Source organism: Ylistrum balloti, unplaced genomic scaffold (assembly GCF_031769215.1).
Source record: "Ylistrum balloti isolate Yb309-2 unplaced genomic scaffold, AGI_CSIRO_Ybal_v1 Utg369650, whole genome shotgun sequence".
Lineage (NCBI taxonomy): Eukaryota > Metazoa > Mollusca > Bivalvia > Pectinida > Pectinidae > Ylistrum > Ylistrum balloti.
The window spans coordinates 64,549-86,219 of NW_026781906.1; the positions used below are offsets into that span (position 1 = coordinate 64,549).

Sequence of the window (21,671 nt, forward strand, 5' to 3'; positions counted from 1 at the left end):
GTGCTGATTGACCACTAAAACGTGCTGATTGACCAGTAAAACGTGCTGATTGACCACTAAACGTGCTGATTGACCACTAAAACGTTCTGAATGACCAGTAAAACGTGCTGATTGACCACTAAACGTGCTGATTGACCACTAAAACGTGCTGATTGACCAGTAAAACGTGCCGATTGACTACTAAACGTGCCGATTGACCAGTAAAACGTGCTGATTGGCCACTAAACCGTGCTGATTGACCAGTAAAACGTGCTGATTGACCAGTAAAACGTGCTGAATGACCACTAAACTTGCTGATTGACCACTAAACGTGCTGATGGACCACTAAACGTACTGATTTGCCACTAAAACGTGCCGATTGACCACTAAAACGTGCCGATTGACCACTAAACGTGCTAATTGACCACTGAACGTGCTGATTGACCATTAAGGATCTACTACTTACTTTAAGGTTAGTTAGAGTCAACGGTTAACCAGCGACCAGTGAAATGCGTTGTGCAACAGAAAATACAAGTGCTTCAAGGCAAAATGAATGCTCCAAATACCCGGTATATGAATTTGACCTGTCTCAACAAATCTTCAGCTTTGAAGTGATCAAGAATGTTCTCAATTTTGTTTATTTTTGAAAATTTTCACTGACCGCTAGTTATGATGTAAATTTCTTGATTAAAAACAGAAGATATATTTTGAGTGTTGATTTGAATCTAACACTGATGTTTGTTCGGTGTTATCAATTTCGCTTAACCACTGTTAACTCTAACAAACATTTGAGCAACCGGGCCTGACTGTATCATACGGAATTATCTAATGACTGCATTCGATGAGAAAACATAATTTGTGATCAATTGCGTCATGAATATATTAATATTTACTGTGACGGTTAGTCAATAAAATAACTTACTTCTGTGGTAACTACAGACAACCTATTGATAAACCCAGTGACTTGTCGATATTAAGATTTTGGAAATTTTCTTCAAGCTGGTGTATTTTTGTCTACAATCTGGTTACCATCTCGTCACATTATTTTCGACCTTAGTGTACATGGGATTATAATGATTCCGTACATCTCGCACACTACGTGCGTCAGTGCTAGTACGCTCCATACTGGTCATTTTTCTGATGAAAGTGACCGTGTTGTCATCGAAACGTTACACTCTAATTTTTCTACTGGTTGTGTTTGAAGAACTCGATCCCATAATCAATATTAAATTTCATATTTTACACTGGAATACCAATTCCGTATGTTAGAAATATATATCAATTCGTTCAGTACTTACCGTTACAACTTGGGAAAGGCATACTCCAGGAGCCGTCAGCTGTACAGACAAGGATTCCCTGACCAACCATATGGAAGCCCACTGGACAGGAGAAGTGGACTTTGTCAGAGAAATGATAAGTCTTGTATTCATATCTCAGTTGTGGGTGTTGACCTGTGATTCCGCACTGTATCTCTACAAGGGAGACATATTTTAACTGATTCACAATCACTGTTTCATATCACGGTCCAGTCCCAGATAACTGATAATACATTTAGTTGAGTGGGGTGATGAGAGATGTACATATATCGTATACATGATACACTATAGATGACTCGAAAGGAAACCGATTTTGGTCACTCGAGAGCTGATGACTGAGGTAAGAGGGATCAAACTCAAAAGTGGACGAAACAAGCAAAGATTAGCCAAAGTGAATTTAATTCTTGTAAAAAAATGATAGTTACATCTAAAATTGTATTCCCATTTCGTAGCATAATGCATATATACAAATATCTTAAAATAAATTTCATCAAAATCAATACTTTGGCAAGTTTAAATGATAAAAGGTCATTAGCGTAATCTGAATTGAGTGTCGTTGTGAATTGGAGTGTTTCACCAAGACGTTGGCACACAACTCTACAAGACAGCTGGCTCTGCTACCTGTACACATCGGGAAACTGGAACTCCAGCTTTTGTCGCTACGACAAGTTAAAGTTGAACTTCCGATCAGAGTGAATCCATTTACACATGTTAATTCCAAAGTGTCGTTGAAATGATATGTACGGGTCTGGTACAACAGGTTCTTGTCAATATTGGACTGGATCGGACAAACAATAGCTGGAATAATGCAAAATAAAAGATATGTATAGAAGACACAGGAGTAAACGATACTATCAACACTTATCTAGAAATACACTTTGTAGATACAATATAGCGAAACTAGAAACTAAATGCTACAGCTGTTTAGTATTAATAGGACCTAAGACTCGTCGGTGATGATGAGGGCCTAATTGTTGAAAAACTTAAAACACGACCATGGAAAATCGTAATTGCTTGAGTTTTATAAATAAAAAAAAATTAAAAACAATTTAAAAAAAGGTAAATATTTGATAATTTCAAAATGTATTTTGAACAATTACACAATTACATCAGGTGAAGTATGGATTAAAACATGACGTGTAAAGATTCACGTGTTTAACGAGTAACCAGCACCAGTCAATCAGACAGAAGTATTCACATTTTTAGGATGAAAAAAAAACTAACACAAACTATATTTCATATTAATGATTTCATCTAAATCAGTGACTGAAATTTGTGAATTTGTTGTTTACAATGTATTTCATACGTCTGGTTCATTTCTATTTCCAATATTACGCTATGATGTGGTTTATTATTTACATGTCAACCTTGCTTTGTTTTTAATCCGTACTGTTAAGGGTGGGGATTTGATGACACGGTTACAATGTAATAAGGCTCCTGATGTCTCTTTAGTGTTTTCAATGTATAATCTGTCAGACATATTGATTTTGTGTTCAATTTTTACAGACCTAAACATGTAGGGAATGTGCCGGACCAGGAACCATCCGCCTGACACCGTAGACTTCTCGTACCCAACAGTTCGTATCCCATGGCACACGAAAAGTAGGCGTGGTCATCGTAATAGTAATCCTTTGCGTCCACTATCAAATGACTATTAAAGCGAGGCTCAAGGTCACAGACTAAAACAGACATACTGATATGTGTGTATATACATATAATGATGATATTGATATATTGATGTATGTTTATTTTCCGGTGTGTATGTTTGGTTTGGTGTGAAGGAAAACTAACCGCTATACGCTTGCAGTAAAAATCAGTGTGAATCTGCTTTTGCGTTTTTTTGTTCCATTTTTTTAATCTTATGAATTAATTTTTTAATAAGCTAGAAAGCTCAAAGCAATATGTGAATGGAAATGCATATAGTTAAAATCTCTCACAAAAATTCATAAAAATAAAATTGCCCGCGAAATTGGAATCAGCTGTTTTGCTGATCCACAAGTTGTTGGATGGTTTAGTCAATGCGTGTTACATCCAATGAATGACGATGACTGTTTTTTTTCAGGGTCGTAAATAAAGGAAACAAATGCTTCAAAATGTAAATATCAGAATTAATTTTCCTTTTTTGTTATTACTGGTGTGAAAACTGCATTTTATTTTTGTAAACAAAATGCAGATTGCACACCAGTAAACACAAATCTATCATTCCTCATCACAGATTGCTCTTACAGATTCTAAACACACAGCAAATATATTTCATATTTTGAAAAAAATATTGGCCATAGTTGCTTGTAGAATATACAAAGCAAGTTTAGGATTGCCATAACTTTTAAGTGTTACTGAAGATACCCCTTAAACAGGAAAAAACTGACCGCATCGTGGTAGGTCGCACAGCTCCCACTGCAGTCCGGGGTCCGTGGTGTAACACCAGGGACCGCCACTGTTTCGGTTCGGGTTCCTGCAGTAGTTTGCTTGGTCTGCTAACGTGAAGTATCCGTGTGAATGAGGTATCTGTGACGCCCACTTCTGACAAACACGTCCCGAGGTTGTTACGTTCATCAGACCTTTATAGTCTCTTCCATTTTGTTTTAACTTGCATTCTTTGGCTGAAAGTATTGTATTCAATATCAGTGGCCAAACGGCAAGGTGTAATAAACATGTTTTGTCTAAGTCGAGACAGGCAACAAACAGCAAGGTGTAATAAACATGTTTTGTCTAAGGCGAGACAGGCAACAAACAGCAAGGTGTAATAAACAAGTTTTGTCTAAGTCGAGACAGGCAACAAACAGCACGGTGTAATAAATATGTTTTGTCTAAGTCGAGACAGACAACAAACAGCAAGGTGTAATAAACATGTTTTGTCTAAGTCGAGACAGGCAACAAACAGCACGGTGTAATAAATATGTTTTGTCTAAGTCGAGACAGGCAACAAACAGCACGGTGTAATAAATATGTTTTGTCTAAGGCGAGACAGGCAACAAACAGCACGGTGTAATAAATATGTTTTGTCTAAGGCGAGACAGGCAACAAACAGCACGGTGTAATAAATATGTTTTGTCTAAGGCGAGACAGGCAACAAACAGCACGGTGTAATAAACATGTTTTGTCTAAGTCGAGACAGACAACAATAAACGTATTTTGTCTAAGGAGAGACACGCACGCACGCACGCACTTAAAAAACACACTATAACGTGACTGAAAAGAGGACTCAAAGGAGAAAAAATAAATTTCATATACACAACAACAAGTACCAACAGGTACAACGTATGTTGTGAAAGAGGTAGAAGGAGTTCCAAATAATTGTAGAAGATTGGAATCTTACCAATACATTCTGGTAAATCCTGGTCCCACGATGAGCCTGGGCCACAAGTAAGAATGGACGGACCCTTCATGTCGTACTCCATGGGACAAGAAAACGACACGGTGTCTCCATAGTAGAATTTCCTATCAGGGTACACCAGTTGCTCCTGATATACTTTACATTCCACGGCTAAACGGAAGAGAATAACAAAACTCCATATGAGTTGGAATACCAAGGTTAAAAAGATCTTGTGCAGCTCAAAACTATTTGATATGTCCTCGCGTAACATTTAGTTATAGGATTGCACTAAACACCGCGCACTTTGTATCTAGTGACGAATAATTTGTACCGGAGTTTCATTAGGGAAAGTACATCACTTACTTGGCATAACCTAGATTTACAATACGAGTGTCATAAATAATAATAATAATAATAATAAAAAAAAAACAAAAAACGCTTACCCTTTCAGATCTTTTTCATTCACAATGAAGTTTTTACTTTCAAAAACGTAAATATTGAATATTTATTTACAAAGGGTGATTTAAGTCTTACCATCACAACTTGGGGTGGTTTTATCCCACACACCATCTCTACACTGGGCGAAGTAGTACGTGGACGATAACCTGTAACCGGTGTCACATGTGAATACCACGATATTGTGGTAGGTTCTGGTATCTATCATCAGATGGGGGTCAGACGAAACGGGGTCAGCACAGTCTGTAGATACGAAACTTTACATCGTCATTAAGATTTTTTTATTGCATACACAACCATTCGGATTTGTTCCAACACAAGCATCAGTCTTCAAGAAAATGAAACTGATAGCTTATCAATACTGTCACGTTAACACTATCTGAAATCGAAGTTGATGGAACGAAGCAAATTATGAACGAAACAAAGGTTTACATCATTTGTAATTGGTGTTTCTGAAGGATGAGCGTCACACACTTCATTCTCGAAAACTTCCACGATCTTGGCAAATCACGTGATGTTAATAAGTACAAAGTTTAAGCTTGGAGTCTGACTTTAGAACACGGAGTATAAAGTCATTTTCTAAAAGATATAGTTATAAAATGAAAAATGCAATATTGATAGATATTTGCGAAAAAAAAACCCACTTTGTTACATAAAGACTGGCTAGCGTGGACACATCAGCCAAAAAGGGACTGACTTTAATACAAACTATGTTTCCTTATGTTTCGTTGTCTGGGTTAATGTGTAATACAGTGTCAACCCAGATATGTTGATGACGCAATAAAACATCAGAATTCAACAACACATGTAATACAAATTTAGAGTTAGATAGAGTAGAGCCAATCAATGAATTAAACTACATCCTACAGCTGTTTGGTCCTTTTAGTGATGCTAATGACTCAAGCTTTAAAAGCTAGGAGGAGACTGAGGAAACGTCACATTGGTTGCAATAAATGTCAAAATCTAGATATGATTTATGTTGGCCGGCCTCCCCAAAACTCAATAAATTTACACATCTAATAATTTCAGAAGTAAATGTGTCACAGTGACCTAATTATCTACCAGTCCTTCTGTTGCCCCAGAATAGATCACTATGACAAATCAATTGCTCTGAAAAATACGGGATAACAAATTAGGTCACGGTGACCTAATTCTCTACCAGTCCTTCTGTTGCCCAAGAATAGATCACCATGACAAATCAATTGCTCTGAAAGATACGGGATCACAAATTAGGTAACTGTGACCTAATACTCTACCAGTCCTTCTATTGCCCCAGAATAGATCACCATGACAAATCAATTGCTCAGAATGATACGGGATCACAAATTAGGTCACTGTGACCTAATACTCTACCAGTCCTTCTGTTGCCCCAGAATAGATCACCATCACAAATAAATTGCTCTGAAAGATACGGGATCACAAATTAGGTCACTGTGACCTAAAAGTCTATCAGGCCTGCTGTTGTCACAGAATAGATCACCATGACAAATCAATTGCTCTGAAAGATACGGGATAACAAATTAGGTCACTGTGACCTAATAGTCCAGAAAAGATCATCATTAACTATATCTTTACTGATTATAAAGTTGATGATGAACAAATTATAAATATGACTTGTAATAATGGATGAAACATATAGAGAATCAGATCGACCGAAATCTTTATTCCTGTGAGAAAAATGCTCCCAACCTGACAGCAACAACCTTGAGGAACTCTGAGAATATACACAATCAGGCAAAGTAACAACGTTAGGATTTCGTTAATGTCTAGAATCTCCGAACAAGTCATTAGTACTGTTTACTAACAATATACAGTTAGAGAATATGTCACATCACTGTGGCATGGACGGCTATGACGACGTTAGTGATCAAAATATGATATGTACACATGAAATGCAAGGTCAAAGGCAAATGTTCTCACCGTTTTGAGCAGTACCGGAAGTCCAGCAAGCAGTAACAATGAAGAGGGTAAATAGCGAATTCATTTTCCTCCGAGAAAGATCGTACTGTTTCAGACAGAATATCGATAAAGTGATTGTCTAGTCTGATACATACAGAGTCCGGAAGTAGACAGTTCCGTCCGTCAGAATGTACTTCCGGTTACAAAGAGAATCCCAACCAGTTGTTGAGTAAGCACCAATATACAACGCCTACGACAAAAAAGTAAGTTTATTTATCAGTACATACATTAACTGTTTTTTTTCGCCTTGAGTATCGATTGAGACAACAACAACGGTAATATTTCGCCTTTATCAGTTTTGTAGGCTTGAGGTATTGTTGATCTTCGTTGGTTTTGTTTTTTTATTTATTTAAAAAAAAATTATTCGTTCGTTAGTCTTTTGTGTTTCAGAAAGCACTTTTGATATGGTAGGAGCTGTTCTAGCTGTTTGTAGAAAGATTATCATTATAAAACACCAACTGAGAAAAACTGAATGACAAACACTGTGACATTTCTCTGTAATGGTCACAAAGCTACAGACCTTTTATATATATATATATATATATATATATATATATATATATATATATACTGGACTACTTTTATTGAGTCCGTGGGTATCTTAACCCACGAATTTTTATATCAACGAAGTGATAAAAGAAAAAAATGATACATGGCAAATCACGAAATTTGATCCCCACGAAAATATGTTATCAGACAGTAAATATACAGATGAATACATTAGATATGTCATTTTGATAACAAATTAACTTTTCCACAGTTATTAGATATATCGACCACTCTGAAACTGACACGAGGTACAGCATGTTTTGGACGCTGAAATAGACACTTCAAGTTACAGCCTGTATAATAGACACAAATGACAGTCTGTGGAATACAAGTAGTATACAGCCACCGCAAAAGACATGCCGATTTCAGAAATGACTTACAGCCTCTTGAAATAGCAATAGCTTACAGTCTCTGAGATAGACACGACTTACAGTCACTGAAATAGACGCGACTTACAGTCACTGAAATAGACGCGACTTACAGTCACTGAAATAGACCCGACTTACAGTCACTGAAATAGACACGAGGTACAAAATCTTGAAATAGACACGACTTAACGGTCAGTGAAATAGACCCGACTTACAGTCACTGAAATAGACGCGACTTACATCCTCTGAAATAGACTCGACTTACAGTCAGTGAAATAGACGCGACTTACAGTCACTGAAATAGACCCGACTTACAGTCACTGAAATAGACACGAGGTACAAAATCTTGAAATAGACACGACTTAACGGTCAGTGAAATAGACCCGACTTACAGTCACTGAAATAGACGCGACTTACATCCTCTGAAATAGACCCGACTTACAGTCAGTGAAATAGACACGACTTACAGTCACTGAAATAGACACGACTTACAGTCACTGAAATAGACGCGACTTACAGTCACTGAAATAGACCCGACTTACAGTCACTGAAATAGACCCGACTTACAGTCACTGAAATAGACACGACTTACAGTCACTGAAATAGACACGACTTACAGTCACTGAAATAGACCCGACTTACAGTCACTGAAATAGACACGACTTACAGTCACTGAAATAGACACGACTTACAGTCACTGAAATAGACACGACTTACAGTCACTGAAATAGACGCGACTTACAGTCACTGAAGTAGACACGACTTACAGTCACTGATATAGACACGACTTACAGTCACTGAAATAGACACGACTTACAGTCACTGAAATAGACACGACTTACAGTCACTGAAATAGACACGACTTACAGTCACTGAAATAGACACGACTTACAGCCTCTGAAATAGACCCGACTTACAGTCACTGAAATAGACACGACTTACAGTCACTGAAATAGACACGACTAACAGTCACTGAAATAGACACGACTAACAGTCACTGAAATAGACACGACTTACAGTCACTGAAATAGACGCGACTTACAGTCACTGAAATAGACCCGACTTACAGTCAGTGAAATAGACACGACTTACAGTCACTGAAATAGACACGACTTACAGCCTCTGAAATAGACACGACTTACAGCCTCTGAAATAGACCCGACTTACATCCTCTGAAATAGACACGACTTACAGTCACTGAAATAGACACGACTTACAGTCACTGAAATAGACCCGACTTACAGTCACTGAAATAGACCCGACTTACAGTCACTGAAATAGACACGACTAACAGTCACTGAAATAGACACGACTTACAGTCACTGAAATAGACCCGACTTACAGTCACTGAAATAGACACGAGGTACAACATCTTGAAATAGACACGACTTACAGTCACTGAAATAGACCCGACTTACAGTCACTGAAATAGACACGAGGTACAACATCTTGAAATAGACACGACTTACAGTCAGTGAAATAGACCCGACTTACAGTCACTGAAATAGACCCGACTTACATCCTCTGAAATAGACCCGACTTACAGTCAGTGAAATAGACACGACTTACAGTCACTGAAATAGACACGAGGTACAACATCTTGAAATAGACACGACTTACAGTCACTGAAATAGACACGACTTACAGTCACTGAAATAGACGCGACTTACAGTCACTGAAATAGACACGACTTACAGTCACTGATATAGACACGACTTACAGTCACTGAAATAGACACGACTTACAGCCTCTGAAATAGACACGACTTGCAGTCACTGAAATAGACACGACTTACATCCTCTGAAATAGACACGACTTACAGCCTCTGAAATAGACACGACTTACAGTCACTGAAATAGACACGACTTACAGTCACTGAAATAGACCCGACTTACAGCCACTGAAATAGACGCGACTTACAGTCACTGAAATAGACACGACTTACAGCCTCTGAAATAGACACGACTTACAGTCACTGAAAAAGACACGACTTACAGTCACTGAAATAGACACGACTTACAGTCACTGAAATAGACGCGACTTACAGTCACTGATAAGACCCGACTTACAGTCACTGAAATAGACACGACTTACAGTCACTGAAATAGACACGACTTACAGCCTCTGAAATAGACACGACTTACATCCTCTGAAATAGACACGACTTACAGTCACTGAAATAGACACGACTTACAGTCACTGAAATAGACACGACTTACAGTCACTGAAATAGACACGACTTACAGCCTCTGAAATAGACACGACTTACAGCCCCTGAATTTCCTCTTCTTGAATAAAACTGGTGATATATATATTGTTAACTTTAAGGAAAAGGACTATTAGCATGCTACAAGACGGCGGAACACAAGATTACACGACGGTTGGAGTGTATCCAAAAGACGTTATGCAATTGATGGCAACGTTAAATCCAACCGACCCAACATCCAACTGTCAAAAGACGTCCGACTACGGCTTACCGAACCCCGTGAAGAAGTCTCACATTGTTACAGCATATTCTATATAGTTTTTATACATGCAACCACTACAACAAGGACTTGAACAACGGGTATGCAGCCAGACTTTATGTAACAGGCTGAAACAACACTAAGATTAAAATACAATACACTCATTCTACAGTACAACCAATACAACGTTATATTGTCATGATATATATAGTATTACACATATACTACATTAATTAGTGACGGTACAATCACAATTGGGTGTAATAAACTTTTACTACAATATAGCATTATGTAAAAAATCGATTTTTAGGCTAAACGTACTCAGTACGCATAGCCTATTGCTATGGCCTTTCAGACAAAATTTACCGATCCTGGCCTTCTCATTGGCTGAAATATCGAAAAGAGTTAGAGCCATCTAGCGGCAATTTTCTGCGTAAATAATGCCGCGATCTTTCAAATCGCTATTTTAAAAGCATCCAAAATTAGTTTATTTTTTAATAACAATACGATTACTATATATTTCAAAAAAGAAGCACAGTGTGGTTGAACTATTGATAAATTTTGAACAATATATTTTACGGAATTCTCGACATGACGTAAGCGTACAGAACACTGTACGTGCGAGTTGATAAGAAGCTAGTCTGGGGACTTGGTTTGAATTATCAACTAACAACACTTATAAACAAACAAAACTTACAAACAGAACATCAGTTTTGTTTTAATCCTGGTCGTTGTGGCAAGATCGTCTTAATATATAACATCACTTTACCTCAGTAGACGTCACCGAATTGGACTGTTCGTCCCACGCGCACACCCGCCGATATGACACTTTTTTCAGGTTTTTCACACCCACCGCCATGACACTTTTTCAAGTTTTTGAAGATAAAATGTTTGCGCTTCGTAAGCAAGGTACATTTGGTGCTCATGATTTATGAATAATATATATTTTAATACTGTACTGATCATGATGTTGACTCTGTCATAACTTATATTTTTTGTCTTTTAGTTTTATTTGATGAAGATTGATTGTGCTGATTTCTCAAGGTTTGTTAATTTGTATCAAAGTTCCTTGAATTGAAAATATTTCTTCAAATAAAGCGCGTATAAAAAAACCCAAAATATTCATGTTTATAATTATCAATTAACTAGAACGAAATATTTCCATAACATATTTATTCATTTAGCGTGTCATGGTGACATTATCTAATGCATTGGAGATCAGAAATAGTAGTAGCTATAGTGAAAATATTGTAAATTTTGTATATATATGGAAGTCTGGTTTAATCTCAAAGAACTAGGTGTTTATAGACATAATTGCTGGAAGAAAACTCTAACCATGATACTTCTAGGAAGATAGACACTTTAATCTATCTGTAATGCTGTGTACACCTTATCTACTTTCCTCAACTACAAATATAATTACAATAAGTAAGGACTATTACTTTGCAATACATTCAAAATAAAGAAGTAGGTATGAAGTCCTTTCGATTTGTCTAAATCCTCATATTGATAGGATAGTAATTGCAACTTCTTGGGTATTTCAAAGGTTTTATTTAGTCAACTTCATCATAGAGCTATTAATCATTTGGCTTGTTGGCGATAAATATATGGTTGTGTGTATTTTGTTATTTTTTTACCTATTTTGATTTGTTCACATTATTGTCGTCAAATTTGAAATAAGAATTAAAGAAGATATAAAATCGCCTAAAATTAAAAAAAAATAGCCTCTGGTGCTCTTATGTTAGTAATTTTTGCATTCCAAAGTGTAGGAGTATGGGGAAAGTAATATAGCTTTGCGGTTATTTGTGAACATTTTTCAATACGTTTAGCCTTTCAGTACTTTCAGTACTTTGATTATACTTTAACATAGCAAGTTTTGATAAATATGTGTTAAAATCTCCAGTTCCACAGGCGTATTTCAGTTGGTTTTTTTTTTGTCATTTTCACATTTTTCTGACATGCGGATAAACAAAGTTTTTATATTATCTTGATATTATATATTGATAGTAATCCTTTCATTTTATAGACAGATGGATTAACTGTATAGTAAATAAGTGCAGTTTTTTCCCTGGATTTGCCACACAAATGCTTTTGAACATGGAATGAAGCAAGTTATTAGTTCCTAAAACAAATAGGTATCTTATCAGTTTTAGCCTGGTCATTTTTTTACTTAACGTTTATTGAAGGGAGACAACACGACATCACTTGAATGGTTTCCGATTGTGGAAACACCATCTTGATAAGATGGCTTCCGGATTTGGATACACAACATCATTTAATGACTTCAGATTGTAGAAACACATTCTCATATTAATGGTTTCCGGTATAAGAAACACAGTCTCATTTAAACAATTTCTGGTTGTGAAAAAAATAATTGAAAAGTTTTTCGGTTGTGAAAATGTTATCTCATTAAAATGACTCTACGGCCCCTTTAAAATGAGTTTCAGTTGTACATGCAAACTTCATTGAAAACTTTTCAGAAGATATATTCTGACACAAATCTATCAAAAGGATTTTTACAAATATAATCCGTTTAAACGGACAGTTGACAATGTCATTTTAAAAATACTTCTCCTGTGTCATAATGATTGACAGTCAAATGCAATAAACCACAGCTGCACCTCTAATAAGAGCAATCCAACCAAGCTACCACAAATTGGCATAAAACAACATTTGGGAATAATTCGGCTATGGTGCAGCTGTTTCCACGGTACAATCTTTAAAACAAATTCGATATTACAAATTGTAAAGGAGGTGTAGCTAGATCTAAACCTACAGCAGTAAAATGTAAGATCATATCTATATAGCAAATACACTGTCCACCAACGTCCTTAATTAGAAACAATGTATAACAGGCTTTAAGTTTTGGCGACAAGAGTTAGTATTACTCTAAGAGGCAAGAGAACCGCCATAATGCTTTATTTCCTCATGCAATGTCATAGACAGTAGGACACCTTTCTTTACTATAAAAAGCAGGGCAACGAAGAGAAAATAGATTCTAGAAGTTAGAGAAGTTTAGATAACAGACACGAAAAAAAAATCGGTTTTTTATTTAAAATGATTTTGCTATTGTCAGCCAGGAACTATAACAATTTAATTCCGTTATTGTTAAATTAAATTAAAACGTTTAAGATAATCCATCACAGCATGTACTTAGAGATCGTGTTATTTGGGAATATTAAGTTTAAAGTTTTCTGTGTAAGTGTCTTTTGTGTATACGTTCACGCCTGAGTGACCTTACGACAAACTAAACCCGTTAGTATTGACGGTGTTGTGACCATGAATGAACTCGCATTTTTCAATAGGCTAAAAGCCATTGAAAGGTAGTTTTCATTCTTGCTGCTAAATTTTAGACATACGCTTTCACATTACAACGTAAGACTTGAGGTGACACATGGATAGCAGGAGCAGACAAACATACGCTTTCAGTACTTTCAGTATAGCAGTTATCTGACCAGGCCACAGTCGGTAAGGGCAAATGTTTGTGTATTTGTGTCAGGAGCTTTTTATAACTGTAGACTACTAATAACGGTGGTTCTCTCTCTGTAAACAGCCATTCACTGCTTAAGAAGCTATTACCTGTTAACCACTTTTGTAGTAGATACTTTTGATAACCTATGAATGTCACTTGACGTAAATAATTTTGATAACATATGTATAATATTTGATATAGGTAATTTTGATTTTGATAACATGAATGACATGTGACGAAGGTAATTTTGACTGCATATGAATGACATGTGACGAAGGTAATTTTGACTGCATATGAATGACATGTGACGAAGGTAATTTTGACTGCATATGAATGACATGTGACGAAGGTAATTTTGACTGCATATGAATGACATGTAACGAAGGTAATTTCAACTGCGTATGAATGACATATGAGTAATATTATCATGAATTTTGTTCGGTTTGTAAATATGGTAAACGCTGTGTTGGAATATGACAGTATCAGGAGAAGATGATACAAGGAGAAGAAGGTAAAGAAAGGACTAGGAAAAGAAGAAGAAAAAAAGGAGGATTAGAAAGACAAAGAAAGAAGGAGGAGGAGAAAAAGAAAAGTAGAAGAAAGAAGAAGGAGAAGAAGAACAACAACAAAGAAAAAGAAGAAGGAGGAAAAAAAAAGAGGAAGAAAACAGAAAAAAAGAGAATGAGGAAAAGGGGATAGAAGAGGAAGAAGGAAAAGAAGAAGAGGAAGAAGAAGAAGGAGAAGAAGAAGAAGAAGAAGAAGAAGAAGAAGAAGAAGAAGGAAGAAGAAGAAGGAGAAGAAGAAGAAGGAAGAAGAAGGAGAAGAAGGAGAAGAAGAGAAGAAGAAGAAGAAGAAGAAGAAGAAGAAGAAGAAGGAGAGAAAAAGAGAAGAAGAAGAAGAAGAAGAAGGAAGAAGAAGGAAGAAGAAGAAGGAAGAAGAGAAGGAGAAGAAGAAGCAGAAGCCGAAGAAGGAGAAGAAGAAGAAGGAGAAGGAGAAGGAGAAGGAGAAGAGGAACTAGAAGAAGAAGAAGAAGAAGAAGAAGAAGAAGAAGAAGAAGAAGAAGAAGAAGAAGAAGAAGAAGAAGAAGAAGAAGAAGAAGAAGAAGAAGAAGGAGAAGAAGAAGAAGAAGAAGGAGAAGAAGAAGAAGAAGAAGAAGAAGAAGAAGAAGAAGAAGAAGAAGAGGAAGAAGAAGAAGGAGGAGGAGGAGAAGAAGAAGAAGAAGAAGGAGAAGAAGAAGAAGAAGAAGAAGAAGAAGAAGAAGAAGAAGAAGAAGAAGAAGAAGAAGAAGAAGAAGAAGAAGAAGAAGAAGAAGAAGAAGAAGAAGAAGAAGAAGAAGAAGAAGAAGAAGAGAAGAAGAAGAAGAAGAGAAGAAGAAGAAGAAGGAGAAGAAGAAGAAGAAGAAGAAGAAGAAGAAGAAGAAGAAGAAGAAGAAGAAGAAGAAGAAGAAGAAGAAGAAGAAGAAGAAGAAGAAGAAGAAGAAGAAGAAGAAGAAGAAGAAGAGGAAGAAGAAGAAGGAGAAGAAGAAGAAGAAGAAGAAGAAGAAGAAGAAGAAGAAGAAGAAGAAGAAGAAGAAGAAGAAGAAGAAGAAGAAGAAGAAGAAGAAGAAGAAGAAGAAGAAGAAGAAGAAGAAGAAGAAGAAGAAGAAGAGGAAGGAAGAAGAAGAAGAAGAAGAAGAAGAAGAAGAAGAAGAAGAAGACGAAGAAGAAGACGAAGAAGAAGAAGGAGAAGAAGAAGAAGAAGAAGAAGAAGAAGAAGAAGAAGAAGAAGAAGAAGAAGAAGAAGAAGAAGAAGAAGAAGAAGAAGAAGAGGAAGAAGAAGAAGAAGGAGAAGAAGAAGAAGAAGTAGAAAGAGAGGAAGAAGAAAAAGAATAATAATAGACAAGAATAAATTACATTTGTGATATGAAAATATGGCATAGCAATTCATAACATTTCATCATTATATGTTCAGATTTCCAATAAAAATTCAAGATATTTGAAGTGCCTGTACACACTTTGCAAATGTTTACACCAATAATCTTCTCTATAAAATGTTAACCTACCAACAACTTCCCTGTGTGGTTTGAAATAATAACATAATATTGAGTTCAATTCAATATGTATTCGAAGGTTACAATGAATGTTCGTTTAACACGACATGTCCATTGCCATAACACAAAAGAAATATATATGTATACAAATAGAAAAAAGAGACTTCTGCTTCAAAGGAAATGCTCCAAGATCAATTATCGGCTCAACAATTGTCGCGCCACCGTTAAAATCATTTAGATTTTCTATAGAAAAGTCTGTTGATCAACTAATCGGCCTTAACTGTCCAGCGTTATCAATAATTATGTGGAAATATTGAAAAACCATTTTGTTTAATTTAATATCCGAATACAACTTCCCCTATTGATTTGAAATACCACGCGTACGGTCTGACGTAGTGAACGTGTTTCGTTCGGAAATTTGGAAATCGTTTTAATTACAAAATGTAATTTACTGTCTTTAAGAAGACCTTGAAAATTGATAACAAAAGTAATAGGTGCAGTTTTTCAACAACAAATTAAACTCGTGTCCAAATTAAGGAAAAATATTTGAGAAGGTAAATTTAAAAGCCACAGTTGAAAACATAGTTCAGAAATAAGTGATGATAATTATGTACACAAGATATCAATATACATTTATGAATCGCGACAGGTATGCGTTAACAGTGAAATAACGTGACAACAACGTGTCAGGAAAGTATTAAAATTCCTCGTCAATGATGTAAGGAGTTGAGAAAATGAGAGATATAATATCTATTTATATTGCAGATTGCAATTTTTAACATACCTGCATACTAAGAAACAGTAATATGATATTTTCGATGTTTTACATTTGTTAGAAATATGCCTTTGCAGCTGTATAAATAGTCCTACTTTTTGCGTCATTTCAGTCCATTGCTAATAACTCCCACTTAAGTTGATAAATTACTTATAAGTCCAAAGAATTTCTAAAAAAGATGTGTGTTTTAAAGCTAACTTTGATTATTCTTACGCTATTTATGTTTACATGTTAACCTGCCTACTTTAGAAAGCAGACGGCAAGGTATATAATTGTTTCCTTTTGAAATGCATTCATGGACTTTTTGGTTGTTTGTTTTTTACGAGAAAAGATAGGAATTTTAGTCCTTAGAAGATATTTACGTTCCTCTAGAGCTTCACAATTTGTTTGTTCGCCTAGAAGGATCAGTCTTAGTAAGTTTAATACTATTTACCGTGCAGTGAATTCTTTTAACAGAAACGCCTGTCAACTAGGTGGTATATCTAATTGTACTTTGCCTTCTTTTAAATCTCGCTTTAAGGCAATATGTTTTAGATGATAATTACGTTACATGTCTTTCTATTTATCTTACTAATGCTAAACCCATCTTATAAACTATGTATATGTATGTATCTGTGATATTTTAATATACCTGCGTTTCCATTATTATCAATTCTGTAATTGGACCCTCTGGTCTGTTGAATTGAATGATAAGTTTAAATGAACTAAATATCACGTGGAACTCAATCACTGATTACCCATCACAGAATCTTCCTTCCTGAATAGAAAAATACTTATATGATGGAGTCAGTAATCATGATTATTAAATCACTTACGCGTGTGTTTATTTGTGCAATATCGCTAATAGTAATATACACTTATATAATGACATTGTTGATATATTGTAAATCATTAATAATCATCTATGATACACGAAATATTATTATTATCAAAACAGTTTATGTAAAATTAATTATTCTGTCAATAAAGTTTTTCACTTAATCAGTCATTCTGAAAAAAATAAATCTTTGTTTAAATAGATAACATGTACCAAGAACTGTTATTTGCTATAAGGTCGATATTTAGACTAACCCCTACACACATATCAACTTGCAAAAACTAAATACGGGAAATATGTTGGCAAAGTTAAACCTTTGCTCGTTTCGCACTATAGACAATAGAGCGAAAAAAGGAAGGCAACTTTTTTAATTTAAAGCTGAAACTAATCTCATCTAACGAGGGAAATTTTAACGCCAAGTGGAAATAGAAACGCTTTATGAGAAGGGAGTAAAAAATTTAAGAGAAAGTTTATCTGTATGCAATAGGAAAATAATATACAGTAGGAAAGTAAGATACAGTAGGAAAGTAAGATACAGTAGGAAAGTAAGATACAGTAGGAAAGTAAGATACAGTAGGAAAGTAAGATACAGTAGGAAAGTAAGATACAGTAGGAAAGTAAGATACAGAAGGAAAGTAAGATACAGAAGGAAAGTAAGATACAGTAGGAAAGTAAGATACAGTAGGAAAGTAAGATACAGTAGGAAAGTAAGATACAGTAGGAAAGCAAGATACAGTAGGAAAGTAAGATACAGTAGGAAAGTAAGATAATATACAGTAGGAAATGAAGATACAGTAGGAAAGTAATATACAGTAGGAAAATAATACAGTAGGAAAGTAAGATACAGTAGGAAAGTAAGATACAGTAGGAAAGTAAGATACAGTAGGAAAATAATATACAGTAGGAAAGTAAGATACAGTAGGAAAGTAAGATACAGTAGGAAAGTAAGATACAGTAGGATAGTAATATACAGTAGGAAAGTAAGATACAGTAGGAAAGTAAGATACAGTAGGAAAGTCATATACAGTAGGAAAGTAAGATACAGAAGGAAAGCAAGATACAGTAGGAAAGTAAGATACAGTAGGAAAGTAAGATACAGTAGGAAAGTAAGATACAGTAGGAAAGTAAGATACAGTAGGAAAGTAAGATACAGAAGGAAAGCAAGATACAGTAGGAAAGTAAGATACAGTAGGAAAGTAAGATACAGTAGGAAAATAATATACAGTAGGAAAGTAAGATACAGTAGGAAAGTAAGATACAGTAGGAAAGTAAGATACAGTAGAAAAACCGTAATAGATACCGTAGGAAAGTAAGATACAGTAGGAAAGTAAGATACAGTAGGAAAGTAAGATACAGTAGGAAAGTAATATACAGTAGGAAAGTAAGATACAGTAGGAAAGTAAGATACAGTAGGAAAGCAAGATACAGTAGGAAAGCAAGATACAGTAGGAAAGTAAGATACAGTAGGAAAGTAAGATACAGTAGGAAAGTAATATACAGTAGGAAAGTAAGATACGATAGGATAGTAATATACAGTAGGAAAGTAAGATACAGGTAGGAAAGTAGGAAAGGATAAGTAAGATACAGTAGGAAAGTAAGATACAGAAGGAAAGTAAGATACAGTAGGAAAGTAAGATACAGTAGGAAAGTAAGATACAGTAGGAAAGTAAGATACAGTAGGAAAGTAAGATACAGTAGGAAAGTAAGATACAGTAGGAAAGTAAGATACAGTAGGAAAGTAAGATACAGTAGGAAAGTAAGATACAGTAGGAAAGTAAGATACAGTAGGAAAGTAAGATACAGTAGGAAAGTAAGATACAGTAGGAAAGTAAGATACAGTAGGAAAGTAATATACAGTAGGAAAGTAAGATACAGAAGGAAAGTAAGATACAGTAGGAAAGTAAGATATAGTAGGAAAGTAAGATACAGTAGGAAAGTAATATACAGAAGGAAAGTAAGATACAAAAGGAAAGAGAGATACAGTAGGAAAGCATGATACAGAAGGAAAGCAAGATACAGTAGGAAAGTAAGATACAATTGGAAAGTAGTAGGAGATACAGAAGGAAAGTAAGATACAGTAGGAAAGTAAGATACAGTAGAAAAGTAAGATACAGTAGGAAAGTAAGATACAGAAGGAAAGCAAGATACAGTAGGAAAGTAAGAAGGAAAGAAAGATACAGAAGGAAAGTAAGATACAATTGGAAAGTAAGATACAGTAGGAAAGTAAGATACAGTAGGAAAGTAAGATACAGAAGGAAAGTAAGATACAGTAGGAAAGTAAGATACAGAAGGAAAGCAAGATACAGTAGGAAAGTAAGATACAGTAGGATAGTAATATACAGTAGGAAAATAATATACAGAAGGAAAGTGAGATACAGTAGGAAAGCAAGATACAGTAGGAAAGTAATATACAGTAGGAAAGTAAGATACGATAGGATAGTAATATACAGTAGGAAAGTAAGATACAGTAGGAAAGTCATATACAGTAGGAAAGCAAGATACAGAAGGAAAGTAAGATACAGTAGGAAAGTAAGATACAATTGGAAAGTAAGATACAGAAGGAAAGTAAGATACAGTAGGAAAGTAAGATACAGAAGGAAAGTAAGATACAGTAGGAAAGTAAGATACAGAAGGAAAGTAAGATACAGTAGGAAAGTAAGATACAGTAGGAAAGTAAGATACAATTGGAAAGTAAGATACAGAAGGAAAGTAAGATACAATTGGAAAGTAAGATACAGAAGGAAAGTAAGATACAGTAGGAAAGTAAGATACAGAAGGAAAGTAAGATACAGTAGGAAAGTAAGATACAGTAGGAAAAAAATATACAGTAGGACAATGATATAAATTCGGGTTATAACATTGTCTAACATTTGGTTAGTAAGGTTTTTGCTGATTCCTTATTTAGCTATTTTTATTTTGTCTTTTTTATTTATTTATTTAGTTGGGATTTTTTTCCAATTTGATAAAACACAATCACGAAAGACATTTTTGTGACAAAAAGCGCATAGAAAAGAATCAGATTATATTTCTAAAGGAAAAAAATAGAGAAAGAATATTGGAAATGATCGTTGTAGAACTAAGTTGTAAGGTCCTTCGCTGTCCCATACCTCTGAGGACAAATTGGGTTTTGTTTTGCCTAAGTTATGCTATGACATACTTAGTTTGTTGTAAGGCAATGTCTCTTTAAGTATTCCAGTTATTATCCTACCGTATGGTTCAATATCTCTTTCAGTCAGTATATACTGTGTAAATGTTGCTGTTCGTATTGTTTTGTTGTTTTGTTAACCACTTGGTGCTACTGTTACGATATCGCATGTCTATATTTTGATTTATTATCTATCTACTGCTGTGGTGTAATCAATCTCAATATGGCATTTTATTTTGGTAAATAATTGGTTTTACTGTTGTTGTATCATCAGTTCAGTATCTTCTACACAACACCCGCTGTGATATCGGGAGAAAATAATCACGTCAGTAAAACATACAACACCCTTAGTTACATAGGGAGGAAATGAACACATTTTCTACCAATCTAACTAAGGGTGATGTATCGTCTATTGTTGTTGTCATTTTCTACCTATCTAACTAAGGGTGTTCTATCTTCTATTGACGTGTTCATTTCCTCCCTATGTAACTAAGGGTGCTGCATCTTCTATTGACGTGTTCATTTCCTCCTATGTAACTAAGGGTGCTGCATCTTCTATTGACGTGTTATTTTCTACCTTGATGTGTCGCTGGACTTGATAATAAGATGTTCTGGAGAGTTTCGTTCCTGACACTGATAACTGCCTGGAATGCTTCCTGTGCTGGTAAGCTGATCCATTACGCATTATTAATACTAGTTTTATCATGTATGCAAGGTAAGAAAAAAATAATACTTATCTAGTTCTTCATTTAAACAGAAATCGTTTTTACACGAGAAAAGAAAACATTCGATAGATTAATATGTCGATATTCTGCCCGAGATCAACTTCCTTTAAAAGTCCTGATATACATACGTCAATATCAAAACTGGAGAAAAACACCTGTTTAGCACCATCAAAATTTTAATGTAGTGTTTCAAAGGAATTTCACAAAAACACCTTAGAATACATATTTTGAATTAGATAAGACATATGGCATTAAAAGTATCACATCCTTTTGAGAATCGTCAGTGATAGTAATCCAACG

General features: G+C 35.2%; 1 protein-coding gene across 1 annotated transcript in view; it reads right to left on the bottom strand.

Moving 5' to 3' along the window:
* LOC132556510 (uncharacterized) overlaps positions 1 to 21,324 on the bottom strand; it is a 63,189-nt gene extending 41,865 nt beyond the window's left edge. Inside the window, exons 1-8 of the mRNA XM_060220923.1 lie at positions 21,224 to 21,324; positions 7,161 to 7,216; positions 5,146 to 5,310; positions 4,615 to 4,782; positions 3,665 to 3,898; positions 2,804 to 2,974; positions 1,917 to 2,093; positions 1,278 to 1,451 (exon numbers count right to left, since the gene is read on the bottom strand). Coding sequence (XP_060076906.1) covers positions 1,278 to 1,451; positions 1,917 to 2,093; positions 2,804 to 2,974; positions 3,665 to 3,898; positions 4,615 to 4,782; positions 5,146 to 5,310; positions 7,161 to 7,216; positions 21,224 to 21,324 — 1,246 coding nt within the window. The remainder of the gene's footprint in view (positions 1 to 1,277; positions 1,452 to 1,916; positions 2,094 to 2,803; positions 2,975 to 3,664; positions 3,899 to 4,614; positions 4,783 to 5,145; positions 5,311 to 7,160; positions 7,217 to 21,223) is intronic.
* Between the last annotated feature and the right edge of the window lie 347 nt (positions 21,325 to 21,671).